The sequence below is a fragment of the Meriones unguiculatus genome, chromosome 14 (assembly GCF_030254825.1).
Source record: "Meriones unguiculatus strain TT.TT164.6M chromosome 14, Bangor_MerUng_6.1, whole genome shotgun sequence".
NCBI lineage: Eukaryota > Metazoa > Chordata > Mammalia > Rodentia > Muridae > Meriones > Meriones unguiculatus.
Genome location: NC_083361.1, coordinates 13,630,239 through 13,656,277, shown reverse-complemented (window position 1 = coordinate 13,656,277; position 26,039 = coordinate 13,630,239). Strand labels below are relative to the sequence as shown.

Genomic DNA, 26,039 nt, shown 5'->3' with positions numbered 1-26,039 from the left:
CTCTCCAACCACATGGGTTCCCTACATAGAACTCGGGGTGTCAAGCTCGGTAACAACCACCTTTCCCAGGGAGCCTCACTGGCCCCGAGGTCTCTGTGCCTAATGATCTGGATGCTTCTCTTTTAAAACTGGTAGCGCGCGAGAGGCGCAGACGAGGCGTGTCTGAACTTCATCTCCAACTTCTGCCTTGACCGTAAGATGCTAGTGCATGGGAACTGATACAGACCCCGTGAGCCCTCTCTTCTGCGGCAGCCCCGAAGGCTGCTGCGTACGCACCGCTACCAAGGAAAGCCTGCCTACGACACAAAATCCTGGGGTTAGGCTTGCAGGGCCCGGGTCCCCCGGCCAACGGCCCCAGCAAGATGGAGGCAGGGTCTAAGTCTTCAATCCCTCCCTGCGCTTGCCGGAGCCGGCTGCCTTTCTTTGTTTCTCCACCTTTGTCTCCGCCTGCCGTCCTTTGTTCCGACTCCCGCCCGTTCCTCTGCAGGCCCCCCGCCTCTGAGGGGCCCCTGACTCTGCTCGCACCAACTGACGCCTCCCTTATCTGTTTCTCAATCTCTTTGTCTCCGGTACTGGGTCTCTGCGCATCGTCTCTGGCGTCCAGGCTCTTAGGCTAGGACTTGGCGGGCTAGGGCTCGGCCTGGGCGCCCCCAGCCCAGCCCCCACCCCAAGCTGGGCTTTGCCCCCCCCCACCTCGTCGTCCCGCCCCGCCCGCCGGGTCTTTGTAGTCCTTTGTCTGCCTCGGTCTCTCCCACTCCGTCCGTCCCCGGGCTCTTTTCCGGTTGTCCCACGCGGCCAGCCGGGCGCCGGCGCGCCATCCGGACGAGGCGAGGAGGCGCGCCGCGGGGCCCCGCTGGAAGGGGTCCCCGCCGCCGCCACGGAGCCCCCGGCTCCTCCGGGTCCTAGAGCGGCTCGCCGAGGCCCGCGCTTCCGCTTCCCGTCCCGCCCCGCGGCGCCTGGGACGTGGGTCGAGCCCCCTCCCGGCGCGGCGCGGCGCGGCGCGGAGCCCGCATCCCCGCCGCTGGCCGCCGGGGCCCTGTTGCGCCCCTGGGAGCCGGACGGCGGGCGTTCGGGGCCCGGGGATCGCCGGAGCCGCGCCCGGGTCGCCGGCCCACGGTGCCGCGCGCGCGACACCGCCCCGGGGCGCCGAGCTCCGCGGACTGGGAGCGGCTGAGAGGCGTCCGCACAGGTGAGGGCGGCGGCCGGCGCTGCGCCCACAGGTAATGGGTGTCCGGGGGCCCGGGAAAGTCGGACGTGGGTGAAGGGGCCGCAGGGCAAAATCTGAGGGGCAGGAGCCAACGTTTCTGAGCACCTACTGTGTGCCAGGCCGGGAGGGGCACCCTCCCCCACGCTCTCCCCTCCCCCCGGCCCTCCCCCATCCTTACTTGCCTCAACCCTGCTGCAGGCCTCCGGGCTCAGTTGTGTGCCCCCCCAAACACACACACACACACACACACACACACACACACACACACACGCTTTTTCCCCAGCAGCGTGCATTCTGCAGCCAGCCTGGTGTAAATCCAGCCCTGGTCCTGGCTGCCCTCTCAACCTCCTCCAGCCTTCCTGCTCTCTAGTAGTTGAAAGCCTTAGTGAACCTAGCGTTAAGGACAAACCTTGCGTGCTCAGGTTAATCTCTTTCCCCCACGGAACCGCATTCCTTTTCGTGGTTTTTCTCTGTTGCTGCAGAGGGATGCCTGTCCTTGACTACTTATCTCTTGCCTCTTTTGGGACAGCGGAGCTGTTCCGAACCCGCAGTTAGACTCCTTGCCACTCTGTCTTTTCCCTCCTACCACCCCCGTATCTGTCTGTCTGTAGGGAAGTAAGTATACAGGATCGTTGAAGTTACAGGGGTGTGTGTTAGTGACACGGGCCTGTAATCCCACCAGGGTGGAAACTCAAAGCCAGCCTGGACAGTAAGACAGTCTCAAAAACTGGTGGGAAAAACAAAAGACAGGGATTCAGTAGGAAGACTACATACTAGGTTTTTGAAACAGACAGTGTAAGGTAACACAGGCTTGGGTGGACAGGAACTTGGCTGTTCTCTCCTAACTTTCATATGGTAGTGGGCACATGCCTTGAATCCCAGCTTTCAGGAGGCAGAGGCAGGGGGATCTCTGTGAGTTTGAGGCCAGCCGGGTCTACCCAGTGATCTCCAGGACAACCTCTGTACACAGAGAAACCTTGTTTCGAAAAAAAAAAAAGAAAAGAAAAAAAATTTTACCTTAATTCTCTGTTTCAAGGAGCGTAAAATAAAGAGACTAATATTATTAATAGAATTTGTTTAGTTTAGTGGTTGTTGATTTAAAACACAGTCAGCCAGGAGGTGGTGGTACTGAGAAAAGGCTTTGTTTTGAGACAGGTTCTTACTGTGTAGCCTTCTTGGCTGGCCTTGAAATAGCTCTGCCTAGTCGTGCCTCCCCAACGCCGTGATTAGAGGCATGTGCCACCATGTCGGGCAGGACTGAAGGTTCAAGGCCAGCCCGGGCAAGTCCTGGAAACCCCCCGTCCCAGCTGCAGCTCTAGCACGGTAGCACTTATGATCACTGAGAGACAGGTAATTAGTGCTCCTTAAATTCAGCAGGGAGGGAGACAGTTCAGGAGATGGAACAGCATTCAAGAAGTCTTACTGGGGAAATTACCGGAGTTTACCACTAAGGGTCGAGGCCCCAGGTTCCACTCCAGCAGCACCAGAAGGAAAGGTGAGGTTGAGCCGACGGGTAGACGTATAATTCTGTTTTCTTTTCCCAGGTCTAGGGAGTGAGAGCATGGAGGCCTCTCCGGGGAATGAGTTTGAACCCACTCTAGAGGAGAGGGATGGCTCAGAGTTCAAGGAAGAGGACCAGTTAGCCGCCGGCCACGAGATAGAAAGTGCTTCCCTCAAGCCTGAGGACCTGCAGAGCTGGGGGGAGGAGTTGTGGCTCCACAGAGAAGGCCTTGCAAAGCGCCAGCCCGGAGACCCGGGCCCCCAGGTCCTGGGAGAGCCGCGCTGGGGGCAGGGCAGTAATGACCGAGCTGCGGTGTGCGGCGAGTGCGGCAAGAGCTTCCGGCAGATGTCCGACCTGGTGAAGCACCAGCGCACGCACACGGGCGAGAAGCCCTACAAGTGCGGCGTGTGTGGCAAGGGCTTCGGGGACAGCTCCGCCCGCATCAAGCACCAGCGGACTCACACTGGCGAGAAGGCCTATCGGGTCCGGCCGGCAGCCCCGGGGCCTCCCAGGATGCCTCGATCCCGGGTTCCTGCCGGCGAGCGCCCCACTATCTGCGGGGAGTGCGGCAAGAGCTTCCGCCAGAGCTCCGACCTGGTGAAGCACCAGCGCACGCACACGGGCGAGAAGCCCTACAAGTGCGGCGTCTGTGGCAAGGGCTTCGGGGACAGCTCCGCCCGCATCAAGCACCAGCGGACACACAGGGGGGAGCAGGTCCCCCGGCCCGCGGTTCCCCGCCGGCAGCCAGCTCCGGCAGCTCCAGCAGCTCCCAGCAGGCCCAAGGCCCAGGACAAGCCGTACGTGTGCCCCGACTGCGGCAAAAGGTTCGTGCTGAGCTGCAGCCTGCTGAGCCACCAGCGCAGTCACCTGGGACCCAAACCCTTCGCCTGTGACGTGTGTGGCAAGGAGTTTGCCCGGGGCTCGGACCTGGTGAAGCACCTGCGGGTGCACACGGGGGAGAAGCCATACCTGTGCCCCGAGTGCGGCAAGGGCTTCGCCGACAGCTCCGCCCGGGTGAAGCATCTCCGCACCCACAGCGGCCAGAGGCCTCACGCCTGCCCGGAGTGCAACCGGACCTTCAGCCTCAGCTCCACCCTTCTTCGTCACCGCCTTACCCACGTGGAGGAGCCTCAGGACTTGAGTTGCTCAGGCTATCCCGTGGTCCTCCTCATCCCCAACCCACCACCACCCCCTGATGGCACCAGCCCCTCAGTGACGCCTCGAAGCCCTTCACATTCCAGCGATGGGCCCTTCGGCCTGCCTGGCTTGGAGGCAGAGCCTGGGGGTCCCCAGGCGGGGGAGCCACCCCCGCCGCTGGCCTGCGACAAACCCCACAAGTGTCCCGAGTGTGGCAAAGGCTTCCGACGGAGCTCCGATCTGGTGAAACACCACCGAGTGCACACAGGGGAGAAACCCTACCTCTGCCCCGAGTGCGGCAAGGGCTTCGCTGACAGTTCCGCCCGGGTCAAGCACCTCCGAACCCACCAGGGCGAGCGCACCAGGCCGCCGCCGCCGTCTACTCTCCTGCGGCCACATAACCCTCCTGGCCCTGTACCCGTGGTCCCTCAGGCTCGGGTGCGGGGACAGCCCTCTGGACCCAGCCAGCTTCACGTGTGTGGCTTCTGTGGGAAAGAGTTCCCCCGGAGCTCGGATCTGGTCAAACACAGGCGTACACACACCGGGGAGAAGCCATACAAATGTGCCGAGTGTGGCAAGGGCTTTGCAGACAGCTCTGCTCGGATCAAGCACCAGCGTGGGCATCTGGTCTTACGGCCCTTTGGGGTAGCGGATGACCAGCCAAGGCCCCTCCAGGAGGAGTCGCCAGCGGGAATAGAGTGATGGGGAGTCTAGGGAGGGTGGAGGCCCAGGGTGTCAGAGAGGAGCCTGGGAAACGGTGGGAGGGACGAGAATAGATAGAAACAGAGATTAAAGACCATAACCTTCATGCTCAGGAAACTATCTTGTGTAGGTGCTGGGACCTTGCCAGTATGAGCTGCTAGAACACTGCCTAGCACAGAGCAGGCACTCAATAGTTTAAAATTGACAAGCTGGACTCACTAAAACCCTGCTGCCTTTTCTTAACTCATCCCTCAGCTGTGCACAGTTGTGTACAGCCCTTAATTCCGGCACTCAGGAGACAAAGGCAGGCAATTCTCTTGAATTCATGGCCAGGCTGATCAACATAGAGATTTCTAGGTCAGCAAGGACTACATGTTGTAACAAAAAACAAACAAAAAAACCTTGATCCTGCCAACTTTAGGCTGGGAGAACAGATAATTTGAATTTGAGGTGTTAAAACAAGGCAGGGGCATCTTGACCACCCTGAAGGGGAAGTATTGCCATGGTAGAGGTGGGAAGCCACCTTGACCTGTGGATCACTGGACATGGTTTGAATCTGCGCTGTTGAGGGCCCTTCCCACCCTGACACTGGGGCACTGATGAAATAGAGCAGAACTAGCGGGGGCATTCAGAGCTTCCAGTCTGGATACAAAGCCTAGGTCATCGTGGACATCTGCAAAGACCAGCTTGCCGAGCAAGGGCAGGGCCAGTGCAGGCCAGAGAAGCTTCAAGTCTCCACAGCTAAGTGTCTGTCTCCTTACTAATAAATTGTCCCTTGTCTGAGGTTTGAGTGTGTATGTATATATGTGTGTGTGTACATGAATAAATACAAACCCCAGCAAGGATTGAAGTAGGTTTAGGAAATTGTTGTAGGCAAATCTATTGTTGAATATTAATATTTATTATTGATTTATCCTTTAGTTAATCTGGTTATTCCTAAATCAGCTGTATACCCAAATCAGCACACAGAGACTAGGATTTATTTAATTAACCTAGAGCACAGTTCTGCGCAATAGTCACTGTATCCTCACCTCCAAGTCCACGTGGTTTCCTCCCATTCAGATTTCACCCATTTGCTTTTAGTCAAATCTTAGGTCTGGTTCATCTCTCCTCATGGTTCCAAGTCCTCCGCCAATCTCTGCTCTCCTACCCTCCCACTCACTTCCTTCTCCTCCCCTCCAACCAGGATGTCCCACCCTGTACTCTCCATTGCTCAGCACTGGGCTGGTTGTTTTATTGACAATACAAAGAACAAATGGTGGCATGTTTACACAAACTTGAGACAAGTGATGCTTAGAATAAGCATCACAATGCAATGTCTGGATTGAAACCAGACAATGGGGTAGGGAAATCAGCATTTGAATGAACAAGGGTAAACTATACATTCCACAAGAACATGATGTCAACACACATCCCCCAGCCATGGTTCTTTAGGAATCCCTCTTTTAAGTCCATCCAATAAAAGATTGTCTCAGAAAACATAGCTGCTTTCATTGGAGGAAGGTGCCACGGCTGTAATCCCAGGATTGAGGAGGATGAGGCAGGAGGATCACTTGGACCTGGGACAGGCTGGGCTATCAAGTGAGATCCAGAGCCAAAGAAAATTAAGTCTTCAGGTGTGTCAACTGAATCTAGCTACCTAGACCCTTGAAAACAGGTGCCAGGGAAGGAGGGCTAGTGACTGGGGGCCTGGTGATGAGTAGCCCTGGCAGGATGTTGCCGACCTCCCCGGTACAGGTTCAGAAAGTCTGGGTGGTAATTCATCAGCAAGGGATACTGGAAGACCCGTTCCCCGAGGCCTTTAAGATTTCTGCTATTTCTCCAGCACCAAAACTTCCTTGGGAGCAGGAAGCAGGTGTATATCTTGTTCTAAGTGCCAAAAGTCAGGAAGGAGCCAAACTAATTGTCCAATGGCAGGAATCTTTAGTTCCATTCAGCTTATTTGGCAAGTCCCTGCCAGATCTGGTAACTCAGCCAATTGTTCAGGAAGTCAGAGAAGTTCTCCCAAGATCTTAGCCATCTGACTGGCTTTCACAGAAATCAATTGTTTCAAACGTTTATGAAGGTGCTTGCATACCCAAAACCCTGGAACTTTGCAGTCTCCCCCAGGCTTTTTAGAGACTTGTGCATCTCAGTGAGTAAACACCCCATTGGCCTTGAATGGAGCCCTTTGAGGGTCTTTTGGAAGATATTATATATATTTATTTATGCTTTGTCTCCTTTATCCAAGCAGACTCCAGTAAAACTGTGAATTTTTGTCAGGCCATGTCACTGCTCCATGGAAAACCCTGTCATCAGGCTGCAGAGATGGCTCAAAGGTTAAGAGCACTGTCTGCTTTCAGAGGTCCTGAGTTCAAGTCCCAACAACCACATGGTGGCTCACAACCATCTGTACTGGGATCTGATGCCCTCTTCTGGCGTGCAGGTGTACATGCAGCTAGAGCATCATATACATAAAAAATAAATCTTAAAAAAAGAGAGGGAGAGGGAAAGAAAGCTCCTGGGCTGGACAGTCGGCTCAGGGGTGAAGAGGACCTGTTTCTCTTCCAGTACCCACAGCGGCTTGCACACCAGTCCTAGCTTGTCTTCAGGGATCTGATGCCCTCTGAATTCTGCCATACTCATCACACACACAGATGCAAGCAAACACTCATACACAGAAAATTTTGAAATCTTTTTAAAAGAGGGAGGCAGCAGACCTCTGATAGTCCCAAAGATTTTCATGTTACATGGGCTGCCTCTCCCTAAGGCAGGTTCAAGAGGGCAGTACTGGACAGGAGGAAGACAAGGTTTTTATAACTCGGGCAGAGGTTTTTCAAATGGATTTGGCAGGCAAAATAGGTGGGGAAAGAGCAGTAGAAACGTAAGCATAAGAGGTCATCCGGGCCTCCTGAAACAAAAATGACTGTCAGGTGGTCCTAACAGGCACTCGTAGGTGGCCACAGCCTTCTGAGACAAAGGGAGGGCTGCAAGATAGTTGTAAGCGATGTTTTGAAACAAACGCGTGATTACCGTTCCTGGAACAAGCGAAAACAGAATCATTTGTAGTTAAGGTTACAGGTGAGGCATAGCCTAGTCCTTGAGAAACCGAGGTTTAGTCACTAACAGGAATGAACTTACTTTGTCTTTACTGTAAGATGGCTTTTAAGCCTAAGATGCAGGCAGGCTGGTTCTTCAGTAGTCAGAGTTCCAGCTAGTCATAACAACCTTTTGAAACAAAGGTAGGGCTGCAAGATGGTGATAAACAACTTTTTGGAACAAAGGCATGGTTGACATTTCCTGGCACAGGCAGTACGGAACCATTTGCAGTTAAGGTGACATGTGGGGCACGACCCAAGCCTTGAGAATCAGATTGAATCAAACAGGAATGGACCTAGTTTTGTCTTTACTGTAAGATGGCTTTCAAACCTAAGATGGAGGCAGGCTGGCTCATCAACTCCCGTTAAGCGTTAGGCCTCCCACTTGCATTGCTTTTTACAGAGTGCATTGTTCTCTGTTCTTTTCCTCCACTGAGAATTTAGCTGAGACAGTTAAAATGTAGAGATCTGAAGAGGCCAGATCCAAAATGGCTGAGGTAAGCTGTGTCCTGCCTTGCGGATTTTTACATTTTAATAAAGATTCTGAGGCAGAAGCCATATTCATGGGTCTAAGATGCCTCCCTTTCCCCCTCTCCTCATGATGGATCAGACCTTTTCAGGTTATTTCTCTGCACGTTACTCTTGAAAAGCCCACAAACGTGGAGGGGGAAGAATCAAAACCACAGTGCAAACAATGTAATGAAGGAGATCTGTAATGAAAGTTTTAGGTTGTTTGTAAACTCATGTTTTTGTTTTAATTCCAAGTGTGGGATTTCAGTTGGCCTATAGTTTGTCCACACCTGTTAACTGTCATGTGTGGAGGGTGATCTTTGCCAGCTGATCACAGTTTACCACACACAACAAGCGGAGGGGCATGTTCTAGGCATATAAATTGAGAGCCCAGAGACAGAAAATGGGCTGTGTCATGGGGGGGTGGCGTGTCGCAGTTTGGAAAGACCAGAGAGACAGACTGTATGGTGGTTTGGAGCAGACAGATGGGGAGAAACGCTTCAGGGCACAGCAGCTTTGAGGAGACTGCTGCTGGTGGAGATTGGTAGAGCCCTAAGAGAACCCCTCGACCCTAAACAGCTGGGAGAAGTCAGTCCTCTTTCCCCAGTAAGAGGACTACATAGGGTTGGGAAGTTGGAAGAGAGGTTGAGGCCTAAACAGCCCAAATAAAGTAGTTTTGTAGTTTTACAAAGAGTGCTACAGAGGAGACCTTCCTTGGTACACACGTTTGGCAAAGTGCCGAACGGCAGCAGTTTCTGGTGCAGCCAGAACCTAACTGCCACTTTAAGAATATTTAACTGGGGTGGAAAGAGGGCTCAGTGGCAGGAGCCTTTACTGCTCCTGCACAAGACCTGGGTCGGTTTCCCAGTGCCCATGTGGTGGCCCGCGACCATCTGTTAGCCCACCTCCAGGAGATCTGAGGCCTTCTCCTGACCTCCGGGGGCTCCTGCAGGAATGTGGTACACATACATGTACTCAGCCACACACAAATACATATTTAAAAAAAACCCTTTTAGGACCTGGACAGCTGCCTCGCCTGTCAAGTGTTTGTTGCTCTTTCAGGGGAACAAAGGTTGGTTCCCAGCACCCCTGTGCAGCCTCACAACTGCCCTCAGCTCCACCTCCGGACATCGGACACCTTCTTTCGGCCTGCTCAGGCACCTGCAAGCCTGTGTGCACACGCAGGCATAGCTTTTTAAACCTTAACTTAAAAAAAAAATAAATAAAAAGCGTTTAACTGCAAAGGAGCATTCCGACCATCAGGAGACAGCTTCCAACACACACAGACAGCAGCCTCTTCAGTTACCTCAGGCTGTGCGTCCCCGCTCAGTCTGTTTAGCCTTTCGTTTTGAAATGGAGTCTTCTGTCTTGCTGGCTTTGAACTCACGATCCTCCAGAGTAACTTGGGTCACAGAGGTGAGCCACCACACCGACTTCAAATTTCTGTTCCCAGTCCCACGAGGAGCTGATGTCCATGGGTGTCCATAGATGCCCTTGGCAGCATCGGAAGCGAGCCTTTAAAACAAAATGGTCCTCTCTGCTCTAATCTCTCTCCTTCCTTTCTTTTAACAAATTTTTACTTTATATATATATATATATGAGTCTCACTGTGCAGGCCTGCCTGGCTTCAAATTGCAGAAATCCACCTGCTTCTGCCTCCCCAGTGCTGAGTGGCACCGTGCCAGCTAAAAATACCGAGAAGGATAGGCAAGATAGTGAGATAGTGCTGTATTATTGTAGACTGGACTTGACCTTGGGCTAATTTTCCACCTACACTACCAGTTGTCAGAAATGCTTCCTCACTGTATAACTTAGGCAAATCAGTCCTCCCTGAGCCCTGGTGAAGTAAGTGCATGTGTGAGGCAGGGCCGTGATCCTTTGTGCTGAGCAAATGTGACCAAGTGGGTAAAACAGTCAGGAAACTGACGCGAATATGTACAAAAGCCAGGCACGGCTGTGCTCTGGGCATGGGGGTGGGGGTGGGGGGGGAAGAGAGAACTGGAACTAGGCTCGCCACTAGTTCGAAACTAACCAGGGCTACACAGCGAGACGCTGACTCCAAAGTCAGCAACGGCAGACTGGGCAGCCGCGGAGCTGGGCCGTGCGCGGGCTGTCCGGCAGGCCGGCACACGCGAAGAGGGACGGGGACGCAGAAGGGAGGGGAGAGAGGAGAGGAGGCAACAGGGCCCGCCGTCCAGGCGGGGCGCCAGCGAGAGGCCCGCGGGGGCGCACGTGGCCTAGGCGGGCGCAGCCGTCACGGCGGGGCTCGGAGAGCCAGCAGCGGGGCGGAGGGCGGCTGGGGGTGGTCGGAAGCCGGCTGCGGGGCCTTCCAGGCCCGGCCAGGCCTCTGGCGTTCCTTACGAGCTTCCGGACCGCCGACACCTCGGAGTCCCCGCTCCCCCTCCTGGGGCGGTTAGGGACAGAAGCCCTGGCCTCCGGCCTCTCCCCTAGGGGCGGGGCCAGGCGTGCGAGCCAATGAATGGCCGCCCCTGGGGCCCCGCCCCGCCCCCGCCTCCGGAGCCGCGGCCTGCGCTGAGCACCCAACCGCCCCTCGCCCAGGCCCGGGGCCGCACGAGCGCCGAACCTCGGGCTGGTGAGTGCGCACCCCACCCCAGGGCCTCCGCTCCAGCTGGCCTCCAGCCAGTCCCTTAGCGCTCGGGTGGCCGACCCAGGCTCCGGGGAGTGACTCAGCGCGAGGAGGGTGGCAACTCGCGGGAGCTGAAGATTCGAACTGTTCGGGGCCCTGAATGTCGGGATGAGTGGGGTGAACGGGTGTCTTCCGAGCTGGGCCCTGGGCAGTGCCGGAGTGTGGGGCCGGGTTGGGGTGGATGGGAGAGGACTAGACTCCGAGCCTGGGCAGGGCGGGGGAAGCCACGGCTGCACCGCCTTGTCTGGGCCGGGGCCACTGTGGGGGTGGGGGCGGGGGGCGGGTCCTGAGCCTCTGATCCAGCGCCCCGCCTCAGGACACCAAGATGCCTGGCGAACAGCAGGCAGAGGAGGAGGAGGAAGAGATGCAGGAGGAGATGGTGCTGCTGGTGAAGGGTGAGGAGGAGGAGGGTGAGGAGAAGTATGAGGTGGTGAAACTCAAGATCCCTGTGGACAACAAGGAGGTACGTGTTACGCCCTGAACCCACCCCCGCCCTCAAACCTGCGCCAGGTTCAGCGCCCCTCAGACCGAAGTCAGAAATCCGGCCCCCACCTTCTCCTGGATCTCAGATGGAGAGCCTCGGGATTAGCCCGTCCTTCTCTCCACTGCCCCCACCTGATCCGACAGATGTTTGGCCCACCCTGAGAGCCAGGCGCTGGGCTAAGCGCCCCTTGAGGCACCAAACTGAGTGGTTTCAGGCCCCGTGCATCGTGATGTCCCTCAACTCACAGTCCCGTGTCCTGAGTCCAGACGGTAGTGAAGGCCAGAGGTGGGAGCAAAATTCAGTCTCAGAGGTGAGGGAAGGTGAGGTCAGGCGACAGTAGCAGCAGCTAACTTTTGCATAGTTTACTGTGCGTCAGATGCTATTCTAAACCTCTCCGGTCTGGTTTGTTGGTAGGATTGACTCCATTTTACAGGTGAGGAACTGAGTCTTAAGACAGGACAGTTGGTAACTGACCTAAGATCTCAAAGGTGGAAAGTGACTGCCCCAGACAGGAATAATGGCCCTGCCAGTGGAGAACTGCGGGCCGTAGCGCCCTCATACTGCAGCGTGGCTCCAGGCAGGTTGGTCAGCAGACCAGGCTGGGAATCTGGCTCTTCATCCGAAGGTTTTAAAGACATCAGAGTAAATCAGAGTCTGCCTTAACTGCTAGCAGCTGTTCTACTTCCCAGAGCCGCCAGGACCCTGGGCTGTCCCTGCCTGTCTTCAGCAGGAAGGCTCTCCCTCCCGTGGGTTTCAAGGCCCACCTCCCAGGGGCCATTGGGAGTTGGTGGGAAAAAGGACCTGCTCTCTTAGACCTTCTCCACTGTAAATTAACTATGAAGTTCTATTTTTTTCCAGCTCTCTTGGCTTATCACCTTAGTCTAGCCTGCCTTTCAGACCCTGTGGGTACCTGCTTCCCCCTTGGGTTTGAACATGAAGGACCTAGAGCTCTAGAGCGAAGTGAGGACTTCCCTGTCTATCATCTATGTAGCAGCTGCCAAGGCTGTCGCTCTCGTTAATTTTCTTGTGGTACTAAAGACTGAGCCAAGGCTTTGCACATCTCTGTGCCTTCGCCAAGCCCCTTTCCACTGAGACAGGGTCCCAAACCACGTTGCCCGGGCGGGCCCGGAACTGATTTTATAGCCCGGGTAGGCAATCCATTGACCTCAGCCTTCCTGTTAATTGAGCGGGATTTCAGGCCTAAGAGAAGCTATTGGGCTTCGTCTCCATGCCTCAGTTTCCTCATTAGTAAAAGGGAGCTTATAACAGCATTTACCTCTTGGAGATGTAAGGACTGAGTGAGTACACGAGTTAGAGCTGTGTCTTGCACATAAACGTTGTATAGATCGTTCCACAGTTTTTCCCTTGGGAGTGAGGGTGAGTGTATCTGTGAATATGGCCAAAGCTGCATGAGGACAACAGGTGCCTGCGCCATTACTGTCCTCCTCATCCCTTTGATGAGGCCTCGCTCACTGAGCCTCCCTTCACAGCACCGAGGGGTACAAGGCCCAACTATTTTTTTTTCCCCAACTATTTTTTGTTGTTTGTTTGCAAGGTTTTTCTGTGTAGCCCTGGCTGGCCTGGAACGTGGAGATCTACCTGCCTCTGCCTCCCGAGTGGGATCAAAGGTGTGCGCCACGACAGCCGGCTCTAACCGTTACGTTTGCTTTTGTGTGAGTGTGCGTGCTTGTCCGTATACGTACAGACACTCACGTGGAGGCCAGAAGACATCTTCTGGGAATTGGTTCTCTCTTTCCACCATGGGTTCCAGGGACAGAACCTGGTTCTTCAGGGCTACAGGATGAGCCCTGTTACCTGCTGAGCCATCTTGCTGGCCTCCCAGCTCATTTTTATCGGAGGTTTTGTTTGTTTGTTTGTTTGTTTGGGTTTTTTTTTTTTTTTTGGTTGTTTTTCTTTTTTTGGGCATTGGACAGAGTGAAAGCAAACTATCTAGGCAGTGGGAAAGACTTGAAGGGGGGGTGTTCGGTGAGTGGGAGGTGAGGTGACAAGCAGAGGTGGAGGAAGGGCAAGAGCAAAGGCTCAGGGCGACACCAGGAAGGCTTCATTAGGGACCGAGTGTAAAAGGCTGTTAAGCAGGATAGGGGAGCAGCTCAGCCATACTGCGTTTTATCTTGTTGTGACATGGGAAGTCTTAAGCCAACTGTTGAAAATGATTAGATTTTCTATTTAAAAGAACCACTGTCGGGCTGGGGGTGTGTCATTCCATAGAGCTCCTGCCTGGCATATAGAAAGTCCTGATCCCCAGTATACATAATCAGGCATGGTGGCATGGACTGTGGGCCCAGTACTAGGGAGGTAGACAAAGGAGGATCAGAAGTCCAAGGTTGGGGCCAGAGAGATGGCTCAGGAGTCAAGAGCGCCCGCTCCTCTTCTAGAGAACCCAGGTTCAATTCCTAGCACCCACTTGGTGGCTCACAACCATCTGTGACTCCAGTTCCAAGAGATCCAGTGCCCTCTCCTTGTCTCCAGGGACACTAAGCATGCAGGCAAAACATTCATGCACATCATAGATTTGTTAAAAGCTCAAAATTACTCTCAGTTATATAGCGGGTTTGAGGCCAGCACAGGCTACATGAAACCTTATCTCAAAAACAACAAAAACACCCCCACCCCACCAAAAATTGGCTGCCAGAGCCTGTTGGTCTGCTTTGAAGTAACAGCAGCTGTAAGGGGAGAGGGTGTTGGTGTTTGGATACTGTCACTGAACTAGCTGAAGCTGAGGGATAATGGAGGTTTAGCGTGTAAGTGATAAAAGGTCAGTTGGGCCAGACTGTATAGTGTTGGGTAGCAATCAAATCCTAGCTCTACCATTTACTTACTTTGCCTCAGCTTCTCCAAATGTAAAATGGACAATAAGATCACTGAGTGTGCTAGGCATGGTGGTATACACAATTAAACCCAGCATTTGGGAGCCAGAGACAGGATCTCTGTGAGTTCAAGGCCAGCCTGGTCTACATATCGAGTTCCAGGATAGCCAAGACTATGTAGAGAGACCCTGCCTCAGACAGACAGATCATCAAATGTCAGTCTTGGGTGTGGGTAAGTGGATTAGAAGGAGGGTGAGCTGCCTGAAGGTTATGCACAGCCAGAGTTGGCCCTCTGCCAAGCTAGCTCAGTGATTCACTCTGTGGCCTTCCTTCCCTCTTTTCTCTGTGTACACACCAGTTATCTCTAAAGTGCCTTCCAGCCAGCATGGCGTTGCATACCTGTAATCCGTTCCAGCGCACGGGAGGCCAGGGCAGGACTCCAGGCTCCAGGCCAGCATGGGCCACAAAGCAAGTGCCTGTCTGGGGTGTGGCACCCAGCACCAGCCAACTGTGAGTGGTATCTGTCAGCCATGGCTGTTCCTTGTTGAAAACAGGCCTCAAGGGGCTGTGGATGTAGCTTAGTGGTAAAGCCGAGCGTATAGGTTCATCCCCCAGCACTGGAGGAAAATAGGCCTGGAGTTTGGAGTTTGGAGGAGTCTTTGCCTGCCTGCCAAACTCTGATCTGTCTGAATTTTAACTCATATTTATTTGTGTGAGTGTGTGTATGGGTCTAGTGGGTCCCATGGCACCTGTGGCAGTCAGAAGACAACTTTACAGAAGTTGTTCCTTTCCTTCTACTTAGGGACTCAAATCATCAAGTTTAGCAACCAGTGTCCTTACCAGCCTAGCACCAGCTTCAGAAACGCCGGATCCTGAGCCCTCCTGGGTGGTTCAGTCACGGGTGCTTTCTCCGCTCTCCGCCTGCTTCCTCTGGCTGTAGACCTTCTTACCTCCAGCTTAGACTGCTTAATTTTGAAATTTCTTACTTACTCAGACAGGTCGTGTATAGTGTTTAGACAAGACTCTGAACTTGTGGTCCTCCTGCTTCAGCTTCCAGATGGCTGGGGTTACAGGTGTGTGCCATTACTATCCACTACAGGTGTCTGGGCTTCGTTTTAAACATGCAGGTAGGTCGCTAGGACTGGAGTCAGGCTCTTGTGCATATTGGGTACCACTGGACTATATCACCAGCATACTATGAAGATCAAAAAACTGCTGGGTGTGGTGGTGCACGCCGGTGATCCCAACACACAGGGAGGCAGGTGGATCTCTGTGAGTTCAGGGCCAGGCTGGTCTACAGAGTGAGTCCAGGACAGCCAAGGCTACATAGAGAAACCCTGTCTCAAAAGAGTTTTTTTGCCTGCATGTGTGCCTGTGTAGTCCATCTGTGCAGTTCCCACAGAGGCCAGAGGAGGGTGTCGGAACCTCTGAAACTGAAGTTTCAGATACTTGTGAACTACAGTGTAGATCCTAGGAACTTAATCCAGGTCCTCTGCTACAGTAGGCAGTGCTGTTAACCACAGAGCAATCTCTTCAACCTCTAAAAGGAAGATTATGACACTAAATCTTGAGTGAGGCTTGAGATTCAGGCTGCCCGTAAGCCCTGTACAGCTGAATAACTGGAATTCCTCGTTCTCTTGCCTCTACCTCACAAATGCTGGAATTACACGCATGGAGCCTGCTGGAACTCCCTGTAGAGTGGAAGCTGGCCTTGAACTTCTGATCCTTCTGAGAGCTGGGATTACAGTTGCGTGCCACCATGGCCTGTGTGTGCCATGCTGGGATTAGGCCTGGGGTTCCTGTTTGATAAACAGCCTTCTACAAACAGCCTCATCCCCAGCCTGAGACTGTATTTTTCACAAGTGCCAAGGGATTCTGATGTGGCTGGCCCGTGAGCCACATCCTGTAGTAAGGAGCTTGCCTTTGGCGGTTGGGTTTTACACTTCGTAGGAAGAGAGGAAGATTTGGACTGAGGGTTTGGGGAGGACACAAGCTGCCTCCGTGGCTTCACATGGCCAAGACAGACAGACTTGACAGAGTCCTTGGTTCTGCCATTTGTTAGCTATATGGCCTTGGGTAATAGTTGATGTTGGTGGTAATAGTTGATGTCTGTGTCTCATTTCTTCATTTATGTGATGGGGCTGAAGTACCTAACACAAGGATTGTGAAAATTTCATTTGCTTCTTTTGTTTTGAGATAGGATCTCACTGTAGAGCCCGGGCTGGCCTCAAGCTCATGAGGCAAGGGCCTCAGCTACCCAAGTGCTAGGACAAAGGTCACTACCTCGGGCCTTATTATGTCTCAGAGCTGTACCAGACCATTACCGCATTCCTCCTCCAGGTGCCCGAGGCCCCTCCTCCTGTGCTGGAGACAATGAGCCTGACTAATGGGAAAGATTTCCTTCTCACAAGAGAAGCCAGTGTGAGGAGGTCCCCAGGCTGGGCAGCGCTGACTCAGAGGCGGGTGCTGGGAAGAAGGACCTAAAAGAAAGGTCATCTCCACAGTGGCCTTAGGTAGAAACAGACTCAGTGATGTCAAAACCAGGGCAAGGGAGAAAGTGTGGCTTTGCAGTACTTCAGACTGGACCTCCTACAGTACTTTAACTTAGAAGCTTTCTCGGAGAAAGATGGAGACTTAGGACCCTGTGTCCCATGCTAGCTATGAGTTCAGGGGAGAGTGGCACCTCCTCATGCTTTGTCAGCTCAGTCTCTAAGCTGTGGTGGTCTCTGCTGTCAGGAGGTAACCCTGTGATCCCTGACTCAGCCGATGGAGGGAGGAGGATTTCAAGTTCCGGGCCAGCTTGGGCTATAAGGCAAGGCAAGAACCTCTCTAAACAATCAAAATAACCCTGCATGCCAAAACACACTTGTAATCCAATAGTCAGGGGGCAGAAGCAGGAGTGTCCGTAAGTATGAGGTTGGCCTGAGCTACAGTGAAATACTGTCCCACCTGACTGAGAGGCGACAGGAAGATTTACTGTGATGGCACTCGTAAAGCAATGCCGTCAAAGCCTGGCATCTTCATTACAGAAGCTCCTTTCAGGGAGTACATTTCAAGACACCCTGCCATGACTGCCTGAAACCTTGAATGGTTTTATATATATTGTATTTAAGTTGTTGAGACAGGTTCTTGCTATACTCTCCAAGCTGGCCAAGAACTTGTGATCCTCCTGCTTCGGTCTAAGTGCTGAGACTACAGGCGTGCGGTCATGCCTGGCCTGTGTTTTTTCCTTTAGGTATATATCTATGATACAGTTTAATTTCCAAATTAGGTGCAGTAAGAGTTTAACAATAATAAAATATAACAATATACTATAATAAAAGTTGTTTTAAACTTACAAATTGTTTATTTCTGGAATTTTCCGTTTAGTATTTTCAGACCATGATTGACAGCTAGCAGCTGAAACTGGGGAGAGTCAAGCCATAGCTAAGGGAGGTCTGTTGTTATTATTAAAACCGGAGTTCTCTCAGCCGATTGCTAAATTCCCAAATGGTTATTTTCTAGTTTGAGTTCAAAGCCACTTTATTTATCTATTTTTTGATTTATGTTTTTGTCTTGTTTTGAGATAGGGTCTCACTATGTAACTCTTGCTGACCTAGAATACTATGTAGACACAGTTGGCTTAAATTCACGAGAGATGCACCCGCCTCTGCCTCCCGAGGGCGGGATTAAAGTCATGTGCCACCCTACCTGGCGCACAGTCAGGTTCTCATGGTAAAGGACTGACGGCCCCCAGGGAGCTCTAAAGTTTCTGAAAGGGAAGGGCCTGCTCTCCGTCACTTTCTGCTTCTTACGGTGTCTCCTCTTCAAAGGGAGGGTGGTGGTAGACGGAATTCTTTATCATGAATTAATGTAGGTTTCTGTATGTGTGTTTGTTTTTTAAGATAGGGTCTTTGTAATCCTGACTGTCCTGATACTTGCTATATAGACAAGGCTGTCCTCAAACTGGCAGAGACCCTTCTGCCCCTGCCTCCCGAGGGCTGGAGTCAGAGGCTCGCACCACCAGGGCCAGCACGAGTTAATGTTAACCGCTTGTTAACACTGCTTGTCTGTTTGACCAGGGGATGACTCCCCCCCCCCCTCCCATCCTCTCCTATGTCTATCCTCAAACTTCCTCCACGGACAGGAAGTTGTGCCACGCTTTCAGCCATCTATACGTGGTGCTTTTCTTTTGTTAGAAAGGGGTAATGTGCCTTCAGTATCCCTCTTCACTCTTTAGTACAAAGTGTTTCCCCTCACCTGCTTCTTACACAGCATTCTTTCCTTTTCCTGATTTTTATCTCTAGAAGTCCAGCCTAACTCATTTCAAGCTTCAGAACTTGAGGCGTCAGAGCAACATTTGGCTTTTTCTTCACAGCTTAAAGTGCTTGCTCAAAAAGTTTAAAAGTCTGGTCCTAGCCAAGCTGTCCCTGTCCTGGCTTCTGCCCACACTTGCCAGCTGGCTGCTCCAATTTCCCCTGGTGATCTCTTAAGACTCCAGGCTTGAATGACCATTTATAGGCTGAAAACCTCTCCTCTCCAGCCCCTGCTGCATACAGCCCCAGGCTGGTCTGTCTTCTTACCTGGTTCCCTCTGGAAATGGCAACTCCACCTGTGCAGTTTCTGAACCTTAACCTGGGTCCCCTGGGGCCTTTAATCAGAGGAGAGACAAGCAGACCTCACTAAACCCCAGTCATTTTCAGTCCTCATCCCTCGAGGCCAGTCTGTTGCCATCTCCCATCTCAAACTGTAAAGTGATAAAGAAACCAACATCCCACTGGCTCCGCTTCTCCTGAGCTTAGCTAGGCCAGCTGGCCTTCGGTCAGATGAGTGCAGTGCCTCTCCTCAGTAGGCTCCAGCTGCTGTCCTTTCTCTTCTGTCTTCCGTTCATTCGGGTTCCCAAAGCATGCCTTCGCTTTCCTGATGGAGGACCCTTTATTGTGGTTCTCTAACTCATTCACAGTAAAAGCCGGGTCCGTCCTGTGGCCCGGGTCCTGAAGTAAGAAGTCCTCCTGTTTCCCTTCTGATAACTTCTCCTATCACAAGTGTCTTCTTCCGCTGCATCCCAGCACTCCCCCTGTCAGCAGGACGGTAGGCAAGCTCTGTCACTGCTACATTGCCAGCATTGTCTCCACATGGAGCCCAGGCTGGCCTGGATCTCCTGATCCTCCTGTGTCACCTCCACAGGAATGGCATCACAAGACACCTAGCACTTTTTATTTGATGTCAGATCCCAGTGCCTCTAACTCCGAGGACCTGGGCCGTGGCCAATAGATGTAACGAATTAGTACAAATAACTGTAATGCCACCGGCGCTGTAACGTTTGAAGTCGTGAAAGGCGCACGATCCCGGAGGCGGGCATAGTTGCCCATTTCACCGACGGAGGAACTGAGGCTCCAAGAATTAGCAGCGTGCCGGAACCCGAGGTTTCCCCCGGGGCCTCTTAAGGCTGACCTGTCCTCCCTCTCCCTGCAGGTTGCCAGCCAGATGCCAGCGCCGTCGGCCGACCCGGCGCGCCCCCACGCGTGCCCGGACTGCGGCCGCGCCTTTGCGCGCCGCTCCACCCTAGCCAAGCACGCGCGCACGCACACGGGCGAGCGCCCCTTCGCGTGTACCGAGTGCGGCCGCTGCTTCTCGCAGAAGTCGGCGCTGACCAAGCACGGCCGCACGCACACGGGCGAGCGACCCTACCAGTGCCCGGAGTGCGACAAGCGCTTCTCGGCCGCCTCGAACCTGCGGCAGCACCGGCGGCGGCACACGGGCGAGAAGCCGTACGCCTGCGCGCACTGCGGCCGGCGCTTCGCGCAGAGCTCCAACTACGCGCAGCACCTGCGCGTGCACACGGGCGAGAAGCCTTACGCGTGCCCGGACTGCGGACGAGCCTTCGGCGGAAGTTCGTGCCTGGCGCGCCACCGGCGCACGCACACGGGCGAGCGCCCGTACGCATGCGCCGACTGCGGCACGCGCTTCGCCCAGAGCTCGGCGCTGGCCAAGCACCGGCGCGTGCACACGGGCGAGAAGCCGCACCGCTGCGCCGTGTGCGGCCGGCGCTTCGGCCACCGCTCTAACCTGGCGGAGCACGCGCGCACGCATACGGGCGAGCGGCCCTACCCGTGCACGGAGTGCGGCCGGCGCTTCCGCCTCAGCTCGCACTTCATCCGCCACCGGCGCGCGCACATGCGGCGCCGCCTCTACATCTGCGCGGGCTGCGGCCGAGACTTCAAGCTCCCCGCCAGTGCCACAGCCGCCACGCCCACCGAGCGCTGCCCGGAGTGCGAGGGCAGCTGAGCCACGGCGGGGCAGCGGAGGGCGCCTGGGCTCCTTCCTCGCCCACACCTTGGTCGGGGCGCTCCAGGACTGGGCGACAGGGAGTGCCCTGCCGGGGTCCCCGGAAACCGTGCCCCGTCCCCAGCCACATTCCCTTGGCCCTTCTGAGTGAATAAAGTATTCTATCTTCACCTCACGGTGCGTCTAAGTGAGGTGGGTGGGAAGGGGGAGGACAGGCACCGTGGAACCAGCTGGCCTAAAGGGGTCCCTGCGATCCGGGGAATCACACACCCGGCTGGCCCTGCCTCAGTCCCGAGCCGTAAACCGGATGTGCTCATGACGAGACGACTGCTCTGCAGCCTTTGGGGGTCAACGCAAAGGAGAGAGAAATGGGGCTGTGTGACTAGATCTATGTAGGTATAAAGCTCCCCGTTTAGGGTCTCGATATATGACCCTAAACTGACACAGGCTGGTGTTGAACTTTCGGGGACCCTCTTCCTGCCTCCTGAATCCTGAGGTTACAGATGTGCGCCCCACAGCTAGCTCCAAACCTCAGCTTGGCTCCACTTCTGGAGACAATAAGTGGCACAGCAGGGGCAAGGAAACCGGCGATCAAAAGGTTACAATCCAATGTTCACAACTGTGATGGGTTGGCTAGACAGTGACTCTTCTCCAGTATTTGGACTTGCAGAGGATCTGGGTTCCATCGCAAGCACACGCACACGGTGGCTTAACCTGTTCTAGGGGATCCAAAGCCCTCGGACTTCCACAGGCACTGACACGGTGCACAGACACACATAGGCAAAGCATACATAAACTTGCGTCGTTCTGCCTCAACTTCTTTAATGGGATCACAGGTGTTCTAGGCATGCAACACCACGCCCCAAAGGGAGGGGCTACTGTGTGTCATGGTGTGTGTGTGTATGGAGGTCAGAGGACAACTTGCAGGAACTGGTTTTCTTCCTCCACCATGTGGACCTCAGGAATAGAGTTCAGGTGTTAGCTTGATGGCAAATACTTTACCTGATGAGCCATCTCATAAGCCTGGAAGTACTGGTTCTGTTTTTAAGTTTTGAGTGTGTGGCTTTGTGGGTGCTTGAGCGCAGGTGCCTACGGAGTCCAGAAGAGGCACCTGGAGCTACAGAGATTTGTAAGCTGCTTTGATGTGTCTTAGCAACACGACTTCTGTCCTATGCACAAACATTACGAGCTGAGGGAGGTGATGCTCACCTTTACCTCAGCACCTGGGAGCAGATGGATCTCTATGAGCCCAAGACCAGCCTGGTCCAGATAGCAAACTCCAGGCCGGCCAACAATACGGAGACCTTTTCTCAATAAAAAGACAAAACAAAACACAAAAGCAGCAATTACACTTCACTGCTGAGCAATCTCTCCAGCACCTCGAGATTTATCTAGCTGGGCAGTGGTGGCACACACTTTTAATCCCAGCACTCAGGAGGCAGAGGCGGGTGGAACCGAGTTTGAGGCCAAGCTGGTCTACAGACCTAGTTCCAGGACAGCCAGGACTAAACAAAGAAACCTCATCTTGAACCATGACAGACACCCTCACCTTGGAAAACAAAAACAAAACGAAACAAAAAAATTAAGTGTAGAAAAATTTAGGAGCCAGAGCTCCAAAGACAAATGAGGGGGGCTACAGGAGGTATGATTAAATACAAGGAATAAAGGAGAGGGAATAAAATTAAATGTTACTGCATTAAGAATGTTTGGGAATAAAAGCTAAAACATTTTTAATCTGCTGAGTTGTCTTACCTGGGAAGGCAAGAAGGGTCAGAGAAGAGGGGCGGGAAATCGCTCCCACTGGGCTCTTGCACTGCCCTCTCTGGGGAAGGCAGGCCTACGGGTCTCAGGGGCGTGATGTTACCACACACCACAGAAACTGTTCACTCGATACCATCTAGCTAGAGAGGAAGAACAGAAAATGGCCAGGTGAGAGGTAGGTGACCTTTACTTGTACCAAGGGACCAAGAGGAACAGAAGCTGTATTCTGCACTCATCAAAGATTTGTGGCCCATCTTTACTTCCTGTTCTCTGCTTTTGTACGCTTCAAGTTGAAAAGGCAGAAAATCAGCTACTAGTCACAGGAGGAAGAGCCTTCTTCTCGGCAGGACTTGAGATGTCCTCTCTAGCTACTTTAGAGAAATCTAGGAGTTGTTGCCTTAAGTCATTTTATTGAGAGAGAAAACCTGCTGGGCCTCAGACATGTCCTTTAATAAGAGCAGATTAGAACAAGTCCATTTCTGCTGCTGAGACACTGTGTTTCTAGGTGGAGGCCTGGTTTCTCAACTCAGGGGCAGGATCGGCAGAGTCCACAGCCTGGCTTTCAGAGATGGTCCCACGAGGCAAGTCTGTGTACTTGCAGGCAGAGCCTCGGGACAGATGGACTGGGTACCGTCGGCGGTTGGTGTCCATTTTGGAGATCACTGCTTGAGGCAAATCCACATGACAGCGGGCTGCCAGAGCGACGAGGTAGATGAGGACGTCGCTGAGCTCCTCCTGAAGGGCTGCTCGTTCCTTTGGCGGCCATGCTTGAGGACCAGGCTCTGCATCAGACTTCCACTGACTACAAGGAGAATAGGACCGACACTCAAGCTTGCTAGTTCAATGGGCCTGTCAACCACGGCCCAGAAAATCCAAGGACAATCTACCTGACTGGGCTCTGGGTAGAGCCAGGTGCGGAGGAGACTCTAACAGAAAACAGCCAGACCCCTGTGGCTCTACCTAAACCAAGGAGTGACCAAAAGAACACTTAACTCAGACACTCTGAGGTTCAATTCGACTTTTTACTCACCCTGGCTGCTGCCATTCCAAACCAAACCCTAGACCTGAGTCAGTGCAGAAATTCACATTCACCCTCTTCTCTTCCTCCCAAAGCCACGGTTACCTTTCCTGTTTGTGACAACTGTCTTCCCCCATGAGCACTGGCCCCCATGGCCCTAGATTTAGGTCTCAGTTCAGGGGTTACCACCTCAGAAGCGCTTACTTTCTCATCTCCTTGTGTTACTCCCTCCCTTCCACACCCAAGATAGGCTCTTCGGTAGCTCAGGCTGGTTTCAGATTCCCCACACGGCTGAGGACGAACATCTAATTCACCTGGCCTCTGCTTCTCAAGTGCTGGGATTACAGCACGTATCACATTTGACTTTATTTTCTCCTTAACCCTCGTCACAGTTTCAGAGCATTTAAATTAGCTCATGTATTAGCAGTCCCCTTCCATCAGGAATGGAGGCAGCCTGGTCCAAGGCCCCATCTTATTCGGTTCCAGATGACCTAAGGCACAACGGATGCTAATTCATCTGTGAAAAAGGAATGGCCTGCCCTCAGACACATTTTTTCATCCCTACAATGGCTGCCCATTTAGATCAGACCAGCCTGCTCTACTTCATTCTCTCTCAGGTGTCCAACCTGCCCTGCAGGCGCAGAGACCTTTCTGCCACTCAGGCTGGATCAGGCCTTCTGCCTGAACTCCATCACCTTCTATCTTATTCGCCTGGGTTTGCCCCACCCTTGTCTTCTAGAGTTCCATCTTCTACAATGTGCCTATGACGGGCCAGACACCTGAAGCCCACAGAGAACAAAAACAGATACAAAATCCTTCATCTTTCTTGGGAAAACTAATGCTGAATTGGATTCTTCCAGAATTTAACTTACTCTTTCTCACCTTACTACTATTTTTTTTTTTTTTTTTTAAAGAAAGGATTTATGGGGCTGGAGAGATGGCTCAGAAGTTAAGAGCACTGGCAGCTTTTCCACTTGTCCTGAGTTCAATTCCCAGCATCCATATGGTGGCTCATAACCATCTATAGTGAGATCTGGTACCCTCTTCTGGTATGTAGGCAGAACACTGTAAACATAAAAAAAAATAAATCGTAAAAAAAAAAAAAAAAGGATTTATTCTCCGGGTATATGCAAGCTATGTGTCTGCATGTGTACTGCATATATGCAGGAGCCTCTGAGGCCAGAAGACAGCATCAGATCCCCTGAAACTGCAGTTAGGGGAGGCTGTAACCCGTTATGTGGGTTCTGGGAACTGAATTCAGCTCTTCAGCACTAAGACATCTCAGCAGCTCCCTCACTGCCTCTGTAAATCCAAGTTCCCTGTCTGGCAGGCCACTGGGCAAGTCATCTTTGGAAATTCCTTATTTTGAGCTCCACAGGGGTAAAACGCTGGTGACAACTGTCTCCATCCCCGTTTTTTGTTTTCTCTCTTTGAGACAGGGTTTCTCTGTGTCACCCTAAGTGTCCATGTAGAGCTGGCTGGCCTCCAACTTACAGATCCACCTGCCTCTGCCTCCCAGGCGCTGAGATTAAAGGTATACGGCCACCACTTCTTCTTAGACCGAGGTATGTCTGTTTCTGCACTTTCCTTCTCTCCCCAGAAACTCTTCCCATCACCCTACAGGGCTGGGACCCGTTTGTCATCTCTGTATCCCAAACAGCAGCACAGGATACAGCCGAAAGAAAAAGAAAACGGAATCACACGTTTTCCTCCCCCAGAAGCAAAGCCTCTTCCAGGAAGCCCGCCGTCTACTCACAAGAGTTCTGCCAGCTCGCCGACTTCTCCCACCAAGGCTAGGAGCAGGTTCCGAGGCTGGTGGAACTGCTCCCAGTCCCGTTCAGCAGCAAACTCTGCATGGAGGCGCCGGCTGGAATAAAATAGAGGCGTGGAGGTTCAAGTCTCAGGGAGAGAGGGTGAAGGGCAAGCAGGGCCCGGGCAGGTACCCGCTCCCTCATACACGCAGATGGGGCACCGGACTAGCAATCTTGGTCAATTTCTTGGATGTCCTCAAGTTACCACCTTTTAACAAGACTTTCTTCTCATCTGGAAAATGAACGCGCCCCTCTGCAGATTATAACCTGAAGCCAGGTTTATCAACACTATTATTTCATTTTTTGATGCTACTACGGCTGGTACCCCGCCTTCACGTCCCTATCGCTGGACGCCTAGGGTCTAGCTACTCTCAGAATGCAGTTTTGGGACATTTCCCCCTGGGGTCTTCCTTGGCATTCTGCAAGAAAAAGAAACAAATAAATAAGTCCCTTTGCATTCCGGCCTCTCCTGTTCAACTATCCATCACTCCTGGGGTGCACAGGTACGTAGCAGACCTCCATCTATCTCCCCGAAGTTAAGCCCGGGGGCGTCCCCCGATTTCCCCGGCTTCAGGCATGCCCCGCGCAGAGCCCCGCCGGGAGGGCCCAGTGGGTCCTGAGCTTGTTGTTCTTCGCGCGGACCACGTGGAGGACCCCTTCCCACTCCATCAAGAGGGTCGGCCCACCCGGGCTGGACAAGGAGCGCTTACATGTCCTCCAGCGTGGGCTCGGGGCTGAAGCTGAACGGGCCGGCAGCAGCAGAGCCTTCCCGGGCCGCATCGCCTCGCGCACCGCCACCGGCTTGGGCCATTCCGCCCACCGCTCCTCAGCGCGCCCGAGCGAGCCCCGCGCCGAGTTCAGATCGCCTCCCGGCTCCCGACCAATCACGGCGTCGCGGGGCGCTCCCGGGGCGGAGCCAGAGGGGGACCCAATCAGCTAGGCGCATTGTCGCTACGGCCCGCCCCTTCTCCGGACTGGACCAATCTGAGGTCGCCCCTAGCGTGTTTCCCCAGTGCGTGTCCTCGAGTTTTTCCCCCCGGGCGAAACTTCTTAAAGGGAAAGGTACCAGTTTGAGCTGGGAAGAAGACT

At 53.5% G+C, this 26,039-nt stretch overlaps 3 protein-coding genes and 1 long non-coding RNA gene across 9 annotated transcripts; 2 read left to right on the top strand and 2 right to left on the bottom strand.

The window, feature by feature from the left end:
* The first annotated feature begins 1,057 nt into the window (after positions 1 to 1,057).
* Znf48 (zinc finger protein 48) lies at positions 1,058 to 5,330 on the top strand. Of its 2 annotated transcripts, none has more exons than XM_021635880.2 (2): positions 1,058 to 1,189; positions 2,752 to 5,330. In XM_021635880.2, exon 2 carries the CDS (start codon positions 2,769 to 2,771, stop codon positions 4,545 to 4,547), a length of 1,779 nt encoding a protein of 592 aa, XP_021491555.1. In that variant the 5' UTR covers positions 1,058 to 1,189; positions 2,752 to 2,768; the 3' UTR covers positions 4,548 to 5,330. The 2 variants fall into 2 exon arrangements, with proteins under 2 accessions (XP_021491555.1, XP_021491554.1); XM_021635879.2 differs by having other exon boundaries at positions 1,073 to 1,220.
* Positions 5,331 to 6,019: 689 nt separating this feature from the next.
* On the bottom strand, positions 6,020 to 10,398 carry LOC132647148 (uncharacterized). 2 transcript variants are annotated; one of them, XR_009585439.1, is made up of 3 exons: positions 9,441 to 10,398; positions 7,668 to 7,754; positions 6,020 to 7,564 (listed from the first exon to the last, which is right to left on the bottom strand). It is a non-coding gene; the product is annotated as an uncharacterized LOC132647148 (long non-coding RNA). The 2 variants fall into 2 exon arrangements; XR_009585440.1 differs by having other exon boundaries at positions 7,668 to 9,649; positions 10,167 to 10,398.
* A 174-nt stretch (positions 10,399 to 10,572) lies between these two features.
* On the top strand, positions 10,573 to 20,530 carry Znf771 (zinc finger protein 771). 4 transcript variants are annotated; one of them, XM_021635884.2, is made up of 3 exons: positions 10,573 to 10,727; positions 11,098 to 11,244; positions 19,548 to 20,530. In XM_021635884.2, exons 2-3 carry the CDS (start codon positions 11,107 to 11,109, stop codon positions 20,358 to 20,360), a joined length of 951 nt encoding a protein of 316 aa, XP_021491559.1. In that variant the 5' UTR covers positions 10,573 to 10,727; positions 11,098 to 11,106; the 3' UTR covers positions 20,361 to 20,530. The 4 variants fall into 4 exon arrangements, with proteins under 4 accessions (XP_021491559.1, XP_060222801.1, XP_060222803.1 ...); XM_060366818.1 differs by having other exon boundaries at positions 11,085 to 11,244; XM_021635887.2 differs by lacking the exon at positions 10,573 to 10,727 and adding an exon at positions 14,452 to 14,603 and having other exon boundaries at positions 11,108 to 11,244.
* A 1,756-nt stretch (positions 20,531 to 22,286) lies between these two features.
* Dctpp1 (dCTP pyrophosphatase 1) lies at positions 22,287 to 25,834 on the bottom strand. The gene is made up of 3 exons (XM_021635888.2): positions 25,661 to 25,834; positions 24,896 to 25,006; positions 22,287 to 22,923 (listed from the first exon to the last, which is right to left on the bottom strand). Exons 1-3 carry the CDS (start codon positions 25,759 to 25,761, stop codon positions 22,623 to 22,625), a joined length of 513 nt encoding a protein of 170 aa, XP_021491563.1. The 5' UTR covers positions 25,762 to 25,834; the 3' UTR covers positions 22,287 to 22,622.
* Positions 25,835 to 26,039: the final 205 nt, after the last annotated feature.

Excerpts from the sequence above, each read along its gene's own strand:
- Dctpp1 (XM_021635888.2), bottom strand. The coding sequence starts at position 25,761 with ATGGCCCAAGCCGGTGGCGGTGCGCGAGGCGATGCGGCCCGGGAAGGC. Across the intron at positions 25,007-25,660 it reads GAGCCCACGCTGGAGGACAT|CCGGCGCCTCCATGCAGAGT; the intron begins GTAAGCGCTCCT and ends ATTTTATTCCAG. Across the intron at positions 22,924-24,895 it reads GGCGAGCTGGCAGAACTCTT|TCAGTGGAAGTCTGATGCAG; the intron begins GTGAGTAGACGG and ends TTCTCCTTGTAG.
- Znf771 (XM_021635884.2), top strand. The coding sequence starts at position 11,107 with ATGCCTGGCGAACAGCAGGCAGAGGAGGAGGAGGAAGAGATGCAGGAG. Across the intron at positions 11,245-19,547 it reads TCCCTGTGGACAACAAGGAG|GTTGCCAGCCAGATGCCAGC; the intron begins GTACGTGTTACG and ends CTCTCCCTGCAG.
- Znf48 (XM_021635880.2), top strand. The coding sequence starts at position 2,769 with ATGGAGGCCTCTCCGGGGAATGAGTTTGAACCCACTCTAGAGGAGAGG.